This window comes from Primulina huaijiensis, chromosome 18, assembly GCF_012295235.1.
Source record: "Primulina huaijiensis isolate GDHJ02 chromosome 18, ASM1229523v2, whole genome shotgun sequence".
NCBI lineage: Eukaryota > Viridiplantae > Streptophyta > Magnoliopsida > Lamiales > Gesneriaceae > Primulina > Primulina huaijiensis.
Genome location: NC_133323.1, coordinates 1,975,632 through 1,993,829, shown reverse-complemented (window position 1 = coordinate 1,993,829; position 18,198 = coordinate 1,975,632). Strand labels below are relative to the sequence as shown.

The following is an 18,198-nucleotide window of genomic DNA, read 5'->3' as shown; positions in this document are numbered from 1 at the left end:
TTTGTGTAAATATGTTTATCCAGCATGTAAAGCAGGTGAACGGCACTCGCCTAAAGAACACCGGGCGCTCGCACCGCCCTCAACTCCCGGCCGTCGCTTTCTCAGCTAGCGCTTTGTGCTATCTTTTCTCCCAACTTAAACGCAAGCAAACGAATTAACTCTGACGTCTCTTTCTTTTTGTAAGTAATTTCTTTTCCCCTCAGCAGTTATTGAAATTTATGAACTACTCTGATTCTTGGGAAGAAAAGGAGAAGTCTTTCTGTGAAAAAATATTTTTTCCTGGGGGGCTATTTACGTTACATCGTGTAACTTTGTATTTTACTTCTTTTAGCAAAACCCCATTTAGTAAAGTTAGTTTCAGGATTGGACAGAGAAAAAAGGTGGAGAAACCAACACGCACGCTGGAGGGCAGTGTGGTGCGTTGGTAATGTGAAAGGATGCTGGGGAGGAATTGAGGATTTTAGGGTGGAGTATAAAGTAATGGTGAGAAAACATGGGTGGCAGTTACCAGCGCACACCTTGCAGGTTCTGTTTCAGCTTATTTCTCGCGCTGCCCGTCATTAATTTTTTTTGTCTATGGAAATTTTTATTTGTTTTGTTGTTACACCATTGAGTTGGTGTGCAATTGATGGAGGTTATGATTTAAATTTGAGGAAATTTGCGGGATTTTGATTTCTGAAGGATTTTTAATGGTTTCAGCCATGAATTCGGGTTAATATCTGTGTTTTTTCCTATCTTTTTTATTGCTCTGTGGCGTGGGTCCGTAATAAGTTGAGTTTTTGCTTGACTATTTGCTTTTAGCTTGTTGAATGACTGTCATGGGTTGCAGCATTATGATTTCGTAATGGTAAATTTACATATATGTTAGTTGTGTTATCTCTGTTCTACCTGAAAACTACAGGCTTATATGGATTTTGCGAGACTGCTTTTGGTATTTTTGAAGTTAAGTAGAGTATAAGAAGTAGGCTGCCTTCTCTCGTGCTTTCATATTTGTGACAACATTTGGATACTGTATATTAAAATAGGAGTTTCCAGGATACATGAGTTCATCCTTTGGTGCTCAAGGTCAAAATATCTGCTGAAGGTTGCAGGAGCTTAGGTTGTGTTAAACTTGCTCGATCGTGGATTTTGTAGCATAACAAGCTTGGACCTTTTTTGAGTCACGAATGTCTTCTAGTTCAAGCTCAACCGAATAATACTTACAAAATGAAGTATTAAATTTACCAAATGTTGTCCTGTTTGACTGAGAAGAGAGTACAGTCAAAATCAGTTTGAAGGATAATATGAACAACTCGAAAGCTTGTTTGTGATTTCAACCCGCACTCGAGTTCATTTCTTACCAAAGTTGTTATGTGTTTTGAATATGCGTGGTAAAGGTGGAGCTGGTTAACATTCCCACTCATTTGATTCAGCTTCGTAACTGGAGACATTTAAGAGACGACATAGGCTTGTCTGCATTTGAATCTATAGGTGCTTTGTATCACTTGATATTTAATAATTAAAACTTAAAAAGAAATTATTTACCATTACATAATCCGCATCTCTTCTAGTGTAGGCCGTGTGGTTTTACTTTGTGCTTTTGAGTCTATCGATATGAGATTTTTAAGGTAATTGTTTTTTAGGGAGTTGTATTTTGTGTCACCTGACCTTTGTCTGACTTGTTCCTACGCTTTCATGTTACATTGCGTTGGTGTGACTTTGTACTAACAAGTGTTTGGTTTCTATAAAAACTGACTTCTTCATATGTTTATATATGCCAGCTCATAGAGGAACACTTGAATTCTATCTTTTACAGGTGGTCGCTATTACTGTGTTTTTCTTGTTAGTGGTGGCGTTTTATGCTTTCTTTGCTCCTTTCCTTGGTGGCCAAATATGGGAGTATGTTCTCATTGCTGTGTATTCCCCTGCGGTACGTGTTGCAGTCTTGCAGATATGGCTTATGCATGCCAATTATATATTGTTTGTTGCCAACCAAAACTGGTGCCACTATCGATGTCAATTTATACAGAACTTTGTTACAGTACACAGCAAATATGAGAATAAAATATTCAATGGCAAATTTCAGTAATGAAAAATGCCCCTTTAACCGGAATTTTGGATTCTCAAATAGTTTAATTGATAATGAAGTCATTACCGCTAGGTTCCTTTTTAATTTCTGAAAGCAAATGTTGTAAGCAATGGACTAGAAATATTGGGACTTAAAATCATATTGAAAAGGGACCTTAATTGAATTTGAACTCCAAACTTTTCCGCCTATTGAATGATATGGTAACTTGGTGATATCAATCATGAACCTTTTTACCTTGAAGATAATGGAAATAAGCGTACAAAGAAGGAATGCCCACCGATGATTAATTTATGACATCGAATCATGTACGAATACGAAGTATTGTCCAAGTAAAAAAATACAGAATTAACTCGTAATAGACCATCCTTGGAATTGAATGGGATGACATTGATAATTAGAAATCATGGGCAAGAAATTTACATGTCAGAGGACTTAGTGGATGACTCTAGGCCCAGTCTCGACAACCTAGTGTTTTTCTCGATGAACATTCTATTGCTATTATTTTGAATGGAATTGGGCATTTAGTAAGCTCGTGACACCTCGTGACACATAATGTCCTGTCATAAATTTATATTTGTTATAAGGATGGCTGGATTGACATTTTTCTCAAATTTTCTCGAAGCTTTTTTCCTTCTATTGATATTTTTAGTGTTTTTAACACTCGTTTGACATTTCTATTTACTGTTTCTCAATTTATACATTGTTCACATGACAATCGACATTTTATATTGAGACTTCACGACTCTCTTAATTGCATATAAAAAATATGCTTAAATCCAGTGATTCCACCAAATGCAGGCTTTGTCGGTTTTCATCCTCTATGTTCGAAGCACTGCAATTAACCCAGCAGACCCTGGTATCATGTCTAAATTTGAACCCGAGTTAATGAACTACACAAATGAAAATCATGAATCAACTGCATGTGGCCAGAACAGAAAGTTTGATGAAGTTAGCGATGGTACACATTCTTCTGCATCTTCAGCTTCACGAAGTTCCTTTGGAGGTGCTAACTCCAGCAGAAAAGGTTCGGTTGAATCCGCGAAAAACAATGGTCAAGTTCTCTCACCAAGGAGTAGGTCGTTATGCAATATTTTTGGAGGAATTTTTTGTGCAATCTTTGTTCACGAGGATTGCCGGAAACCTGATGAGGTGGCCGATCAGGAAGGTACATGTGAAGATGCCTTGTTTTGCACTTTGTGCAATGCTGAGGTGGGTAATTGTTTCATAGTTCTACATGCTTTATGTTGCGACAGTAAATCGAGATGCTATATGTGGACAACAGTGAATCGAGATGTTATATGCTGGCAACAGTAAAATGAGATGCTATATGTTAACTACCCATTACAAAACAAAAGAGAAATCTGCTCCATAGTCGTAAACATGTTCACTGTAAGGAATTTGGGGGATTACTTATTATATGCTTTTAACTTTATCACCTCTGCAAGGCAAGATCACTTGGAACATTTGTCACATCTAGGAAAACGGGCAGTTCCTTTTTTTATGTATATAATGAAAACCTTGGAAAAATCACCGATAAGTGTTTTTTTACAATGTTATTGTAGGAATTATGATGATAAAAAGAGTTGTTTACATTTTGTTCTCTATGATTCTTATTCTTGAAGTATAAGATATCTTTTTAGCCGTATCTGTTGATGTTACCGTTGATTATCAGGCTTATGTTTTATGTTATGCTTTCTCTGTGTCCTATCACTTTTACATGCGGTGACTGCTGCATGTATGTCTCCATAGGTTCGTAAGTTCAGTAAACATTGTAGAAGTTGCGACAAGTGTGTGGATGGATTTGATCACCATTGTCGGGTATGGTCCTTGACACAGATTCTTCTTGATGCATTTAATGGAATTTTGATGCAAGATGTTTATAGTTGTATCTCTGTTGAGGAAGTTAACATCATTAATTGATATTTCAGTGGCTCAATAACTGTGTTGGGCGGAAAAATTATATTACATTTATTTCACTAATGGCCATCAGCCTAGTTTGGGTAAGTTTGTGCGAAACTATCTGCTTCGTGACAGTAAGGTTTTAGATGACTAATTTCACTCTCTTTCCAGCTTGCTCTTGAAGTTTTAGTCGGGATTGCTGTTCTAGTTCGTTGCTTTGTGAAGAAGAAGCACATGGAGACAGAAATAATCTATAGGCTTGGAAATGGTTTCTCTCGTGCCCCATTTGCAACTGTAGTGGTAATGCTATTCTCAATGGGGCTTATGGGAACTCTAGTGTTTGGTGATTAACCTTGTTTTGTTTGAATTGATGGGTGTTTTGAAACATGTGAATCCTCAGTTTTTGTTTCTTTATTTTGAACTCAATGCACAGCATGTATAAAAATGAAAATCATGATATTATTGTGGCTTAAGATAATGAAATTGATTGTTTTCATTTTGTTGATCTTTTCTGCGTTGAAGTTATAGTTGACCAGTGTTGATATGAATTCATAGTCTAATCATTTGATCCAAATAAAGCTAACAAGTATTCATTTCATGGTGTGCATGTTATGCTGCAGGCTGTGTGTACAGCGCTCTCTTTACTGGCCTGTGTACCCTTGGGGGAACTTTTCTTTTTCCATATGATACTTGTGAGAAAGGTCAGCACCAGTGTCTTATTTTTCTCTGTATTTTTCATTTTCACAAGTAACTACTAAAGCTGCCAACAACCATTACAGACTTCGTTTGTTTGGAGCTCTAATGAAGTTTTTTATGTGCAACTCTAAAGGATATTTTCTAGTATGATTTGCATCTCGAATAATCATAACTTGTCGTTGACTGAACTTGTCAACATTTGTCTTCGTACACTAGGGCATTACAACTTATGAATATGTTGTGGCAATGAGGGCCATGAGCGAGGCTCCTGTGGGAGCGTCTGTGGATGAGGAGCCCCCAAATATTCTTTATTCTCCGTCGGGAACTGCTACGACTGGTTTTAGCGGTGGAAGCTCTTTGGGACTGCAATATAAAGGGGCATGGTGCACTCCTCCTAGGGTGTTTGTAGATTACCAGGTATAAATTCTTTTTGTGGTGTTTAAATTGTATGGCTGCATATTTTGAACCTTGTATGAAGTTTATTTGCTTGGGGTAAACATTTGATTCCATCTTCCTTGATTCATTAGCAGAAGGAAGAATCGTTTATTTAGGGGATGAAATTAAATTATAAAAAGTTTCTAAGCGTTGAGGTTTCTTAAATCTTGTTGGCAATTGAGAAGCTCTTTCAATCTCGAATTCTCTTTATTGAATGTTCGTGGGCGAATCCAAAGTTCATTCAATTTTTGAAATTTGGATATCAGGAAGAAGTTGCACCGCAGCTAGGACCTGGTATGGTTCCATCAACTGTTGATCCGGACGCAACTGGGGTTGGCGATGCGAGGAACAAGGCACAGAAAAAGTGTGTGCGCATCAGTGCGTGGAAGCTTGCTAAGCTAGATTCGAGTGAGGCTGTGAAAGCTGCTGCAAAGGCAAGGGCATCTTCTTCCATATTACGACCTGTCGATAATCGTCACTTGCCAGATTCTGAACTAAGTTCTAGCGAGAATGTAAGCGTTAGAAGCAGTATGAGCACTGAAACAGGAGGAAACAAAGATGTCAGAAATGAACTCACACTTTCTCCTTTGAGAAACACTTTTGCTCCCAGTCAAGGTAGCAGGGATGAATATGAAACTGGCACTCAAAGTGTAAGCAGTTTCAGCAGCCCAAGCCACATCCGTGAGTCTGTAACTTTAAGCCCTCTTCCGCAAGCTCATGGGTCAAACCCTTTTGTAGCATCTAGCTCGGTACCTGGACTTATCCCAGATCAGCCCCTAATTTCTCGAGTAGCAGCCCCCGTTAAAAGTAGCTTAGCGTCGCTCAACACCTCCGGATTGGATGGGAGGATTGTACAAAAGAGTAGCACTTCAGACCCTTCACTGATTTCTTCTGCTCCTCATGCATCGTCCTTGCTCAGAGACATAAAAAGAACATCCGTTGTTTGGGATCAAGAAGCCGGAAGGTATGTATCTGTCCCAGTATCTGCTTCGGAAGCCCGTAAAAAACCATCTTCACATGCCAATGCAGCATCTATTAATCGTGAGAAGCAGCCTGCCGTTCTACCCCAAGAACCTTTACTTCATTCAGCAAAACCATCAGTCCAGCAGCCAGAGAAACTAACATACACCGGTGAATCTATCTTCTTCGGTGGTCCACTTTTAAGTGCTCCAAATCGTGATGGCCTGAAATCAGAAAGGCTTTCTAGCTCAAGAGACGGCCAAGATAAACTGCCATTGACTTTACCCCCTAGATATAAGAGAGATGCGGTTTCAAACCAGCTTCCTGTCTTTATTCCTGGGGATTTTGACTATAACACGACATCTGGATCAGGACTCAAGTAACTTACCTCGGGTTGTCTAAAAAACTACCCCGGTGCATAACTTAACACGTCTGATTGGAACGAAACCTTTGTAAGAGAAGTGTTTCTGAACTTACTTCATTAGGCTTGTGGTTCATTTGGGCGACGACTGTTCCTTCTCGTCCGGTGGCTCGTTATTTCCAGGAAGATCCGTTAAAAAGTAGTGAATGACTTGTGTAAGGCAGACCGTCTGTGGACGTTGCTTCTCTTTTCTTGTGTGTATATATATGCATGTCTGATATATATGTTCACTACTGATTGATAGTGTTTATTTTTTACGTTGACACTTGATAAATTATTGATCTTGATCCTAATTTAGGCGAAAATTTTAAAAAAAATCGTAAGATAATATTTTTTTTTGTAACCTGTATCACTTATATTTATATTGTAAATTAATAATTTGTTAAAATTGCAAAAATAGTTGGATATAATAATTTTATATGGTAGAAATAGTAAGTACTCGTTTTTTTAAAACTAATCTTTGATTATCATTTTCTTGTTCTTTTTTTTGCCTTTAAATGTAATAAATTTTAATTGAGAAGTCATTTTAGTTTGAAATATTGTATTATTTTTACCTTTTTTTTGTAGAATTATTGTCAGCATAATTTTTTAAATTTATATGATATTATTTAATATATAAACTGAATTATATTAATTACATGTATAAAAAAATTGATAAATTATTAGAAAAATTATAAGTATTAATTGTAAAACTTACTCTTATAGATTTAATGCATCGATTAACTCATATTTTTTGAATAATAATAATAATAATAATAATAATAATAATAATAATAATAATAATAATAATTGTAAGTTACTTAAAGTTGTGTATGAATAATGAATTTTAATTTCAAGATAAAACTCGTATGAATTTCAAATCTTCTGTATATGAAATTTAATAATAATTACGATTGATTTCATTCAAAATGAGTTCATTTGAAATTTATTTCCATCAAAACTTCACTTCGCTGAATCGGAATCTCCCATCCAGGCAAGTATGTATTTGAATATGCTTCTGCGATTATGATGTTTCGTTTCGTGCATAGCAGCAATGATTTTTGCTTTGCTTTGATCGGTTAATCTGGTGTAAGTCAAATCAACTGAAGTTGTTTTTGACTATCGATTTTTTCACTAGAAACTGAAGCTTCTTTAAGTTTAATTGATTTGATTCATGTTGTATTCATACAGTCATGCTACGTGTGTTTCGATAATATTATTCTTACTAATTTATGAGTTGATATGCGTATCCAGGCTACGGCTGGGAAGAAATGAAATCAAACGGCAATTTCTTCTGTCTTTTGACATGAGATTTGTTTTGAGTTTCTTGCCATATTTTAGATAGACAAAGCTAACTGTAAAGTTATCATAGTGAGAACATGTTCATAATTTTATTCTTAAACCCTTGGATTTATTTTTATTTTTATCTTTTGGGTCGAACTGCTGCTTATACACATTTTTCATTGCTTGCCCGAAATATCACTGTGTTAGTCATACTCTCCAAAAGGGATAATGACATCTAATGATAGCATTTTAACATTCAAAGAACATTAATTATCCATGTTTCTTCTTTGTCTTGCTGTTTTTGGAATGCTATATGATACTATTACCAGTCGTGGATTTTACTAACGGTGTCATTTGCTTTTTGGAAAATAGGTATGATATTTATGCTGTAGAAATATCAGATGTATCTTACCATTATCCATTGAAATTATATCAGATACAGTCATGGAAGACGAGATTCTTAAAAGTCTCAGACCTATGGTGAATGTTGCTGACGACGTTGAGAGAAATGAAGCTCCCACTAAGGTCAAGTTTTTGTCTGGATGTTGTGAACAAAGGTTGCCAGAGATATTTGTTGTGATTAGTTTTTAGTGAATCCTGTTTTAATCACATTTCGAAATGTTAGACTAATACTGATGGCTCTCCCCAATTACAATGCTGATATGCAAACAATAACAACTGCATATTTTTTCTCTAGTATGCATGGAATGAAAAGATGTGAAAATAGATGAGATGGATTGTTGTTTTTGTTCTTTACCTTGATCTAAAAAGGTGTTGATGCACCTAATGCCTTTATGTTCTTTTTCTGGTTTTAAAAATCTGTTAATTTACTTAATGTCTTTATGTTCTTTTTCTTGTTTTAACAAGGTGTTAATTTACTTAATGTCTCCGTGTTCTTTTTCTTGTTTTAAAAAGGCGTTGATTACTTACTGTCCTAAGGGAGAATCTCATGTCCTGTCAATTTCTGTTCTATAGGAACAAAATAACTTATCTATGTAGTTCATTTGAAAAGCTCCATCATGTTAATGTTGATGATATCCTTGTCAAGCATGCCAAATCTTATACATGGGGATAGCTCGAGACTTAATCTCGAATCTTGTTTTCAGTCTCAGATGCTAACTTAAACATCTAAACTTAACTTGTCAAGAGGATAGAAATTAATTAGTACTGTCCTCAAAGATGTTTATTCGACCATGCTTTAAGAAAAGTAACTTTTTACACAAGAATGTTTGTACTTTTGCTCAATCGAGGTTCCTTTTCTTCCATGATATTTTAAGTTTCAGAAAATAAAGGCGGAGATTGACAGAACAGAGAAGGAAGAAAAAGAAGCGGAAGATGCAAAAGAAATTACCCTGGAAGGTGGATTCATACAAAAAGAGAAGGAATTGTTCGATGTGAAGGATTGCAACCACAATACCGAGACAATCTCTTTTGCAGACAAAAGACCAACTGTTGTTGAACATACTGACTGGAATCCCGAAAAAACTAGAGAGTTGCTAGAATCAGAAGAAAAGGTTGAGGAGCTAGAAGATGATTTGGTGACAATGTCTGATTTATTGAAGGATTCTGAATTTGAGAACATGAACCTGAAGAAGGAACTCCTGCTGTCAAATAAGTGTTATCAAGAAAGTGTAGATAAACATGAAGAGATTTTCTTTGAGCGTGAAAGAATGCTTGAGCACAACTCAAAAGCAGAGGTGAGACACAAACTAGAGCTTAAAATTATGCAAGATGCGCTAAAAGCTCAAGAAAGGAAGAACAAGGAACTGACAGATGTGAAGGAAGCATTTGATTGTCTCAGTCTTGATCTGAGGACCTCGAGAAAGGATATGGAAGATCTTAAGTTAGATTTGCAAATTTATGTTGATGAAGCTGGGAGATTTGAGGAGTTGCACCAGCAAAGCAGTTCGTTTGCTGCATCAGAAACGAAAAAAGCCTTGGAGTTAGAGGGGTTGCTCAAGCTGGCAAAAGCTAGTGCAATAGAAATGCAAAATCAGATGGTGACCTTACAAGATGAGCTGAAGAATTTGTATGAAAGTATTGCTGAAAATCAGAATGTAGAAGAGATACTGAAGAGGACCTCTGCTGAACTTTCTGCTGTTCAAGGGGGATTGGAGCTTTCACAATCACAGGTGCAAGATTTGAAACGGACGCTAGCTTCAAAGGAAGCTCGTATCTGTGAATTGACTCAAGAATTGGAACTCGCCAGTGTTGCTGAATTTAAGGCTAATGAAGAAATTTCATCATTTGAGAATTTAATGTCATCTACGAAGGAATCCCTTCAAGAGAAGGTATCCCATCTTGAAGATGTTAAATTGAAGCTGAAGGAGAAGGAAAGTTATGCGAAACAGCTGGAAGAACATTTGAAGAACCATGAAACAAAGATGAAAATCATGCAGGAAGAACTAGCTAAATCTAATATAGAAGTAGAACTGGAAGATGCTGTGACTGATCAGGCTCAGATTAAAGAGTTTTATGATGACCTTGAGGATAAATTGCGGCAGTCAGACGAGAAATTCTGCAAAACTGATTATCTTTTTTCCCAAGCAATGGCGAAGAGCAAAGAACTAGAACAGAAACTGAAAACTCTCGAAGTTGTCGCACTTGAGGAAAAAAATATCACTGGAAAAGAAATAGAAGAGCTGACTCAGAGATTTGCTTCTGAAGGCCAGAAGCTACAGTCTCAAGTTAGTACTCTATGTTGACTTGTTTTCCAAAATTGTGATCTTTTTAGATTTTGTCAACTTTCTGATGAATTTATACTAGTATCTTAATCATGCAGATATCTGCCGTTTTGGAAGAGAGTAATTTACTTCACAAAACATGTAAAAGTTCCAATAAAGATCTACATACCGTGATCGATCATCTCAAAGAACACTTGAAAGAAAAAAAATCAAACAAATATGCCTCAAAGGCAAGAATGGAGGGTGAAGGTAACAAGATGTCAACTCGAGCATTATCAACAAACACACCAATTCATGGTACTGAGGTATCTCAAATGATGACCACACTTAAGTTCGTTTTTGGCGTGGCTTTGGTTTCAGTTGTTATCGGAATTATTCTAGGGAAAAAGTACTAAATGTGGATCGTGTTCGAAAAGTGTTTTTCATGCTGTAATATAGTTTGTGTTTAGCTACTACTGTATTTGTTTTTGCAGTTCAATTATTCACCTAACTAAGTTTTGTTGGTATTTTTTCTTTTTGTGAATCATTATTGTTGTGGATAGGTTATGGAGTGCTTAGCATCCGATTTAATATTTATCTAGCACTTCATTTTTTTCTCTTTGGATAAAATGGAACATTTAAGGTGAATCTATTTGCTTTCCTAGATAAATTGGGTCTTTTAAGTGGAATCATGCGATTATCAATTTGGTATCTCTGAGATGCTTTGGTTCTATGCTGAGGACGTTTGTCTAACTTAAAAAGTTTATGTACTTGCAATTGGTTCTGACTACAGGGCTCCAGCTGCAGCGCACGGTGTTTAATAAGGTTATTCTCATTTCAAATGTTCAGCAGTTGCTATTCATTCTTATTAAATAATCTGTTTCTTTTGAGGAACTATCTTATCAAGAATGCAATATTTGAGGCTGCTTTCTCGCATTGGAGTTGATTACTTGGTTGGAGTGAATACATCGATGAAGATTCTATCACAATTTAAAAATCAACGGTAGTATAAATTAAGGCCAAGCAAAATCTGTAGATTTAAGATATCTTTTTACGAGACACCATCATGCTGAGTCAACCAATTTCAGATTTTGTAAACATTGGGTACAGAGAGAGAGTTGAGTAAAGTGAATAAAAAGGTGATTTTTGTATCTAAGGTGTCGGTCAAGTGGTAAAAGAAACAATAAAATTACATATTATTGGACGTGAAATCTCACAAATAGACTTGGAATAACACTCCCATGAAACCATGATTGAATCTCTATGAAGGTTGGCACATTTCTTTATTCCGACATCAAAGAATAATATATATATAAAACAAAATGAACAAATACAATGTATCGCCATCTCAGTGTGATTGTAGAAGCTAGATTCCAAATTCTCAAGCAAGAACATATAAATCTATCCTCTGTTCCACCTTAAAAAAGAACTTGGGGGATTCTGTATCCATAATCCCATCATTAAAATCAAGCAACATCAATATCGAGATCCATTTCCTTTCTCACATGGACTGTGAAAACCCGATTGACTATTCACATGGCTGCCAAGCCGAGGCTGTGAGCAATGGCAAATCTTTCCATCCCAACTTCAGGCATCCACCCTCTTCTACCAATGTATACCCCTGCCAAGGAAACATCCCAAGCAATAAGTTGGCTTGAGCAGCAGGGTTGCCTGCAAGGGAAACTGGTCGAAATCCGCCTCGAACCAACTCATCTTCCCACCTCTCCACCTTCACTTCCCCTGTCCGCTTGGGTCCACCCACAGCCACAATGTTCCGAATTTCACACCCAAATAGCTGCTGCTCTACTGTGTGCCTTTCCACACTCTCTGTCTCCAATCCGTCCCCTAATGCATCAAATAACGCTGAGTAATAATGCAACGCCTCCACAAACCGCCCCAAGAAACTCCCTCCATGGCTCAAATCCTGTTCAACAATGGTTATCAGTTTCGGCCTCAACATAGTTAGTATTCTTGAAGCTCCCAAGTCACTCCCTGATACATCATACAAGCAATGATGCATCCAATGCACCACAATGGTTTCTCCCGCTTTGATATTTAATTGATTTAAATCTTTTATGTTTCCAATCTTCCCTTCGATGGGCTGAAACTCGAAAGGAATGTTAAGTGCAGTAGCAAATTCAGCTAAACGCTGACCAGTTGATTTGAGTAAGTCTGCTGAGGATCCAAACCCTGTGATTCTAAAAGACTTGACCTTTCTTGATTTGGAAGCGAGGATGTGAAACAATCCTGGCCATTGGAGGCCCTGCATGATGTCCAGGTCGATTATGTGGACATGATCAGCACCGTCCAATGCTTGCTGGATCGCTTGGTTGGCTGTGAAGTGTGAGAATTTGATTAAAGGGGTGACAGAGTTAAAGATTTGTAGCGCGTTGAGGAGTTTTTGGTGATGGATTTTGCATAGAGGACTGAAAGGTGAGTAGATGCTTAGATATGAGCTGATGATGCGCGCTGAAAGCGCGTCAGCAAAGTACGCACCGACCCTTTGGGCGGAGGAGCCGAAGGGGGAAGAAAGCTCAGCTATTTCAGGCAGGAGCTGACCGGCGTCGTCGAGGTTATCCATGGCTACATACTCGGCGCATTGCAGAAGTAACCCGAGGAGCCGGAGCCCGGTCGAGTCATCATCCTCCCGGGCGGAGGCTCCTGCAGCGACAGCCTGCAGCTGATCCTCCCCCTCTTCCTCGGATTGCAAGTCCTTCTCGACTGGGGAGAGATGGGTTCGATGGCGCTTGCTTGGCTCGGCAACAGAAGGGCTAGCAACGTCAACGGCACGCTTCCCGGTGGAGGTCATGGCGGAAGAGGTGGCTTTGGGATTGTGTTGAAGGGTTGGCAGTAAACTATGAAGCATGATCGGAGAAAAGTGAAAAGGAATCAAAAGGATATGTACTTTTGGAAGAAAGGATTCAAGCAAGAAATGACAAGAAAAGTTATGCAGAGATGGACAAGTGATTGGCCGAGTGGAATTTGTACATCTTGTTGGAAATTGGGAAGTTGGATGCGTGATGATTCAGAATTATTACTTGTGGAATTTGATGATTATGAATCAATAATGGCGATATTAGAGAGAAAAGGGTGGGGAGGTAGTGTGTTGCTTGGAGGTATCGAGGATTGTGGGACATTCATTGACAGGGAGTTTTGTTTCTAGTCTCGAGTCTATGTGGTGGAACCAAAACACCATTTCCTAAATTTTAACCTTTTTTTTTTGTCTGTGGCTGCTCTACCAATAATTGATGGATCCATACCAATTAAATCATATTTATGAACAAAATTGTGATAAGAAAATGCTTGAAAGTTTTACAATTTTTTTTTTGTTTTGGGAAACTAAGACAACCTTAGTCAAAGGTCATGTCTTGGATCATCGGTGGTTAGAGGCGAGCATTGTTATTGTTGGCCCGGTTGGATGGTTTTTGGGAATATCAAAGATTACATAGTAGATATGAGATAAGACGTCGATGTTACTTTATAAAATTCGTTTCTTTGCCGCCTTGTGAAATATATATATTTATTAAGAAAATTCAATGAATTTTTTTTACAATACAACTTTCATATTCAATTTTTTTAGGATATGAAATTATACCTAACACAACATAATCATATTTACAATGGCAAAAACTTGTGTAAGACGGTATCATGAGTCATATTTTGTGAGACGGATCTCTTATTTGGATCAACCATGAAAAAGTATTACTTTTTATGCTAAAAGTATTACTTTTTTTTGTGAATATCGGTAGGGTTGACCGATCTCACAGATAAAGATTCGTGATATTGTCTCACAAGAGTCATTTACAATTGTTGAGTTATAACTATAGAATAATGACGTAAAACTTTTTTTTTTAAATTTTTCGAGATGTTCGAAAATGTTTTCCCATGTGAACTATTCCAAATAAAAACAATTTTGAAATTACTCATGTGTGCTCTAATATATTTGTTCGTGAATTTGACTTTTTCGGAAAAAAAAATTATTATATTTTATTTATTGAATTATTATTTATTAATAATTTTATTTAATATAATAGAGTAAACTTAATTTTTCATATTTCATAATTATAAAAAAAATCATTTTACTAGATCTCATATCATATTTAATTTTATAAATATAATAACTAAATCAAAACTTGATAAACAATAGATGTACACTACATGATAAATACTAACCTTTTTTGTGCATGTCCTGTTTAATTTTTTTATATATAAAGAATCTTAAATGTCTTTTTACATGCTTTACGGGTTTATGTTGTTATATAATTGAAATAACTATTATTTAAATATGATAATGCTTTATTTTTAAATTAATGATTTTTTTATATTTTTTTATTAGGATTTATATAATTATCTAAAAATTAAAAACATAAATAAAAAAAGATTGAATTTAAAAAAAATAGATAAACATATGATTGGAAACTTTTTAAAGAAAGACCATTTTAAGAAAATAAAAAAAAATCTACTAATAAAGCTAAATAATGAGGATTATTATAATTTAAATAAGATTGTACCAAATCAAGTAAAAGTTAATTGATACTGTGCGCACACATGTAAAGTCATATAATATTAAATACTAATATAAATTAATTTATTTTTCCGAAAGTTACATAGCAGCCACCATAAATATTTCCCAGCTGGATTTCGACTTAGGTTCAAAATATCCATTAAAACTCCAGCCAGCCAAAAGTTGTATAGGTAAGTTGTACAAAGAGTCCAACAAGTTGTGGATACGTTCCAATCTCATCTCACCATGTAAAAAATCATTCAAAAAAACCCAATACCATATAATTAAATGTCAAATCCGAATTGTGAAACAGATTTCTATTCGAGTCATTCATTTAAAAATATTACTTTTTTATGTCAATAATATTACTTATCAAATATGAACAAAGATGACTCGTCTTACTAATAACGATATATGAACGTAATGAACAATATATTACTCGAAAATCCCAAAACAAAATAAACTCTTGAAAACCTTAAAATAAATGTACAACGAAGTCGTAATAAATTTGACTAGAGAATGTTGGGATCCTCAGAAACAAGCATCCAATGCACAACAACAGCACAAGGCAGCGCAACTGCAAAATCAAAAATTTCATTACATTTTAAATTGTTCAAGTAATTTTGTTGCCAACAAATTATTGAAATAGTCTAAAAATCGATTTCTAAATTTGATACTCTATAAATGTCATGATAAATTAGCGGCATATTTTTACATTTTTTAGACACTTCCAAACAATGTAATGAAATTTTGTTTCAAAATCATGCAAAATTAATTTCAAAAAACTAAGTTATTATAAGATTAAATGCACATTGTTTTATAAATGTCTTTTTTAAAGTTGAGTTTAGACCAAAAAGATCGGCTCTGTTAACACTAACCATCCCTTCCAAAAGCCATCGCCTCTGGACTTCGTAGTATTGGTCGGCGACGGGTTCCTGGCCTGAAGCTCGGATCCATCATTCGTCGGGTAACCAGCAGGTGGCGGCGGAGTCACGTATACATGCGTATCCGCTGGTTTCGCCGTGCTCGGTGGCGGATACACCGCTGCAAAGTTTAAAACAAACACAAATTAAACAGCGACATATACATCATCAGAATTCACAATTAATCAACTTAATTCCAATACTTCCGCAACTTCGTTTCCCCATCCAAATATCAAACACACAGATAGCTAAACCATATTCTCCAGAATTACCTTGAGTCTGGTCGTAATTGCTCATATCGTTCGCGTGAGTATAATCTAGAGCAGAAAAGATTTAATTTGAGATTTCAAGTGTAATCTGTTACGTTTCGAGCCGCGTGCCACCGGTACATATAGACAGGTAGCAAGGTAGGTGGAGTAGTTCGAGAGATTATGAGGAGCGAAGAAACAGGGGGGGGGGGGGCGACACCGCGTGAAGGTGGCAGCGGAGGAGAATCTAACAAGGTACGGCTCTATCTATTTTGAAGAACACTAACATTTTATTATTATTATTTTTTTCAGAAATAACCATATCGTTACGCGTGGTGTAAATTTTGAAATTGACTTATTTTTTAAAATCTTATAACCAGCCGCGTCGCTAATTATTTGACGAATAAAATTTTTATTAGACGATTTCACAATTTGATTTTTTGAAAATATTTCACAAATCTATATATGTGAGATGATTAACTTGATCAGTATTTGCTTTCAGTGTCAAGTCGGATCGGATATTATTCTAACAAAATTAACTTGTTAAACGGATTAATAAGAGTTTGTGTGTATTATAAATCCTTCATTACAGAGTGGGGGAAACAGGAAAGACGACTACACTTGGGCCCCGTAGTTGGCGGAAGCCCAGTAATTCGTTAAGTAAATGGGCCGCCTGGTTTTAATTAATTGGTTGATTTATGTCCAGTTATTTTTATAAGGCCAGAATCTCTTAAATGTTTTTTTTTTTATTCTCAGTGCCAAAGGCCTATAGAGAGTGGACCAATTTCAGAATTGTGACAATGTTTGTGCCTCTTTTTATCTTAAAGAGGTAAAAGCTCGTCAAGTGATTAGCGTCTCATTTTGCTTCCTTCGAGTTCGGGCAGTCGCGTCAACTCGTTCTACCACATAAAATATGCGGGCTTGGTTGAAAATTTCAAAATGACGGACTGGCTTGTCCCATTAGTCCGTTTGTATTTTAGACGGTTGGAAGCCCCAGTCAAAACCATGGCCCACTTTTAGGCCCAAAATATTAAGCTCAAATTCCTAACATTGTAGATCCCAAGTCTAATTACAAGTTTTTTTGTTTACACTAATATTTAATAATTTGTGAAACAAAAGTTTGATGCAGTGTAATATTTTAGTCAATTAAGTTTATATATATAAATCCTCAAAATTTATGCTCGGTGTGCCTTACCCATCCGGCGGACATTTCGTCTGCTTTAAATATTTTTTTCTCTCCAAAATTTTAAAATACATACCAACAACTTGCCAAATTTCCCTCGGTAAACCAATTCAAGAAAAAGAAACATGTACGATGCTTTGTTGTAATAGTTTGATGGAAACTTTGGGATATATAAACTTTTTTCTTAAAAATTTATTTTATTAATCGAGTTTTTTAGCCGTTTTTTTTTGAAAAATAATATAATCGATTTCATGTTTAAAGCAGACCATTAAGGTTGTTTTAGATTGAACGATTTGATTTGATGATAACAAAAACTTTTATGAAGCAATCTTACAAGTTAATTTTTTGATACGGATCTCCAACTCAATTCGACTCATGAAAAATTATTATTTTTTATGCCAAAAATATTGATTTTCATTATATGTATGGAGTGAGTTGACCATAATATTTGATGAGATGTTGGGGAAGGAAGAATCCGAGTTATGGATTTTAAATTATATTCTTCATGAGTATATTTGAACTCCATCAAATTATTATTGGAATTATATTTGTTTATATAAAATAGATTTGAAATTAACTTAATTTTATCAAACAAATCAAGAAATTTGAAATCCATCAATTAAAACACAACTAAAGTAATTTTTTGGGGGCGAAAATTAAAAAAAAAATGTGTTCAATGCGAAAGCTTTCGAAATTGTTATTTTTTAAAGGGAAACAAGCGTTTTGGTAAAAAAAAAAAAAAAAATTAGTTTTGAGTATTTTTTTAAAATCAAGTACTCGTGTCCAAAAACCAGGCATTTGTTTTTTTAAGCTCTTTCAACCACACACCCTCTCTTTTCGTTACTTTTTTTCCAAACTTTTCTTACGAACACTTCTCTATCTAAATGCGTTGGATGTCTTTTTAAAAATGGAACCAAGCAGATTGATTGAAATAC

The 18,198-nt window shown here is 35.7% G+C and overlaps 4 protein-coding genes across 5 annotated transcripts; 2 read left to right on the top strand and 2 right to left on the bottom strand.

Annotated features, from left to right (window-relative positions):
• Nucleotides 1-18: 18 nt before the first annotated feature.
• LOC140964419 (probable protein S-acyltransferase 19) lies at nucleotides 19-6,727 on the top strand. Of its 2 annotated transcripts, none has more exons than XM_073424192.1 (10): nucleotides 19-179; nucleotides 372-525; nucleotides 1,796-1,909; nucleotides 2,867-3,277; nucleotides 3,818-3,886; nucleotides 3,997-4,068; nucleotides 4,139-4,267; nucleotides 4,588-4,668; nucleotides 4,880-5,080; nucleotides 5,365-6,727. In XM_073424192.1, the coding sequence occupies exons 2-10, from the start codon at nucleotides 481-483 to the stop codon at nucleotides 6,439-6,441; spliced, it is 2,199 nt and encodes a 732-aa protein (XP_073280293.1). In that variant the 5' UTR covers nucleotides 19-179; nucleotides 372-480; the 3' UTR covers nucleotides 6,442-6,727. The 2 variants fall into 2 exon arrangements, with proteins under 2 accessions (XP_073280293.1, XP_073280292.1); XM_073424191.1 differs by having other exon boundaries at nucleotides 362-525.
• A 683-nt stretch (nucleotides 6,728-7,410) lies between these two features.
• On the top strand, nucleotides 7,411-11,996 carry LOC140964259 (uncharacterized). The gene is made up of 5 exons (XM_073423887.1): nucleotides 7,411-7,456; nucleotides 8,179-8,267; nucleotides 9,026-10,429; nucleotides 10,525-10,731; nucleotides 11,199-11,996. Exons 2-5 carry the CDS (start codon nucleotides 8,187-8,189, stop codon nucleotides 11,349-11,351), a joined length of 1,845 nt encoding a protein of 614 aa, XP_073279988.1. The 5' UTR covers nucleotides 7,411-7,456; nucleotides 8,179-8,186; the 3' UTR covers nucleotides 11,352-11,996.
• Nucleotides 11,578-13,589, bottom strand: LOC140964260 (scarecrow-like protein 23). The gene has a single exon (XM_073423888.1). It carries the CDS (start codon nucleotides 13,269-13,271, stop codon nucleotides 11,934-11,936), a length of 1,338 nt encoding a protein of 445 aa, XP_073279989.1. The 5' UTR covers nucleotides 13,272-13,589; the 3' UTR covers nucleotides 11,578-11,933.
• A 1,752-nt stretch (nucleotides 13,590-15,341) lies between these two features.
• LOC140965294 (protein CYSTEINE-RICH TRANSMEMBRANE MODULE 6-like) lies at nucleotides 15,342-16,270 on the bottom strand. The gene is made up of 3 exons (XM_073425462.1): nucleotides 16,105-16,270; nucleotides 15,788-15,953; nucleotides 15,342-15,486 (listed from the first exon to the last, which is right to left on the bottom strand). Exons 1-3 carry the CDS (start codon nucleotides 16,127-16,129, stop codon nucleotides 15,441-15,443), a joined length of 237 nt encoding a protein of 78 aa, XP_073281563.1. The 5' UTR covers nucleotides 16,130-16,270; the 3' UTR covers nucleotides 15,342-15,440.
• Nucleotides 16,271-18,198: the final 1,928 nt, after the last annotated feature.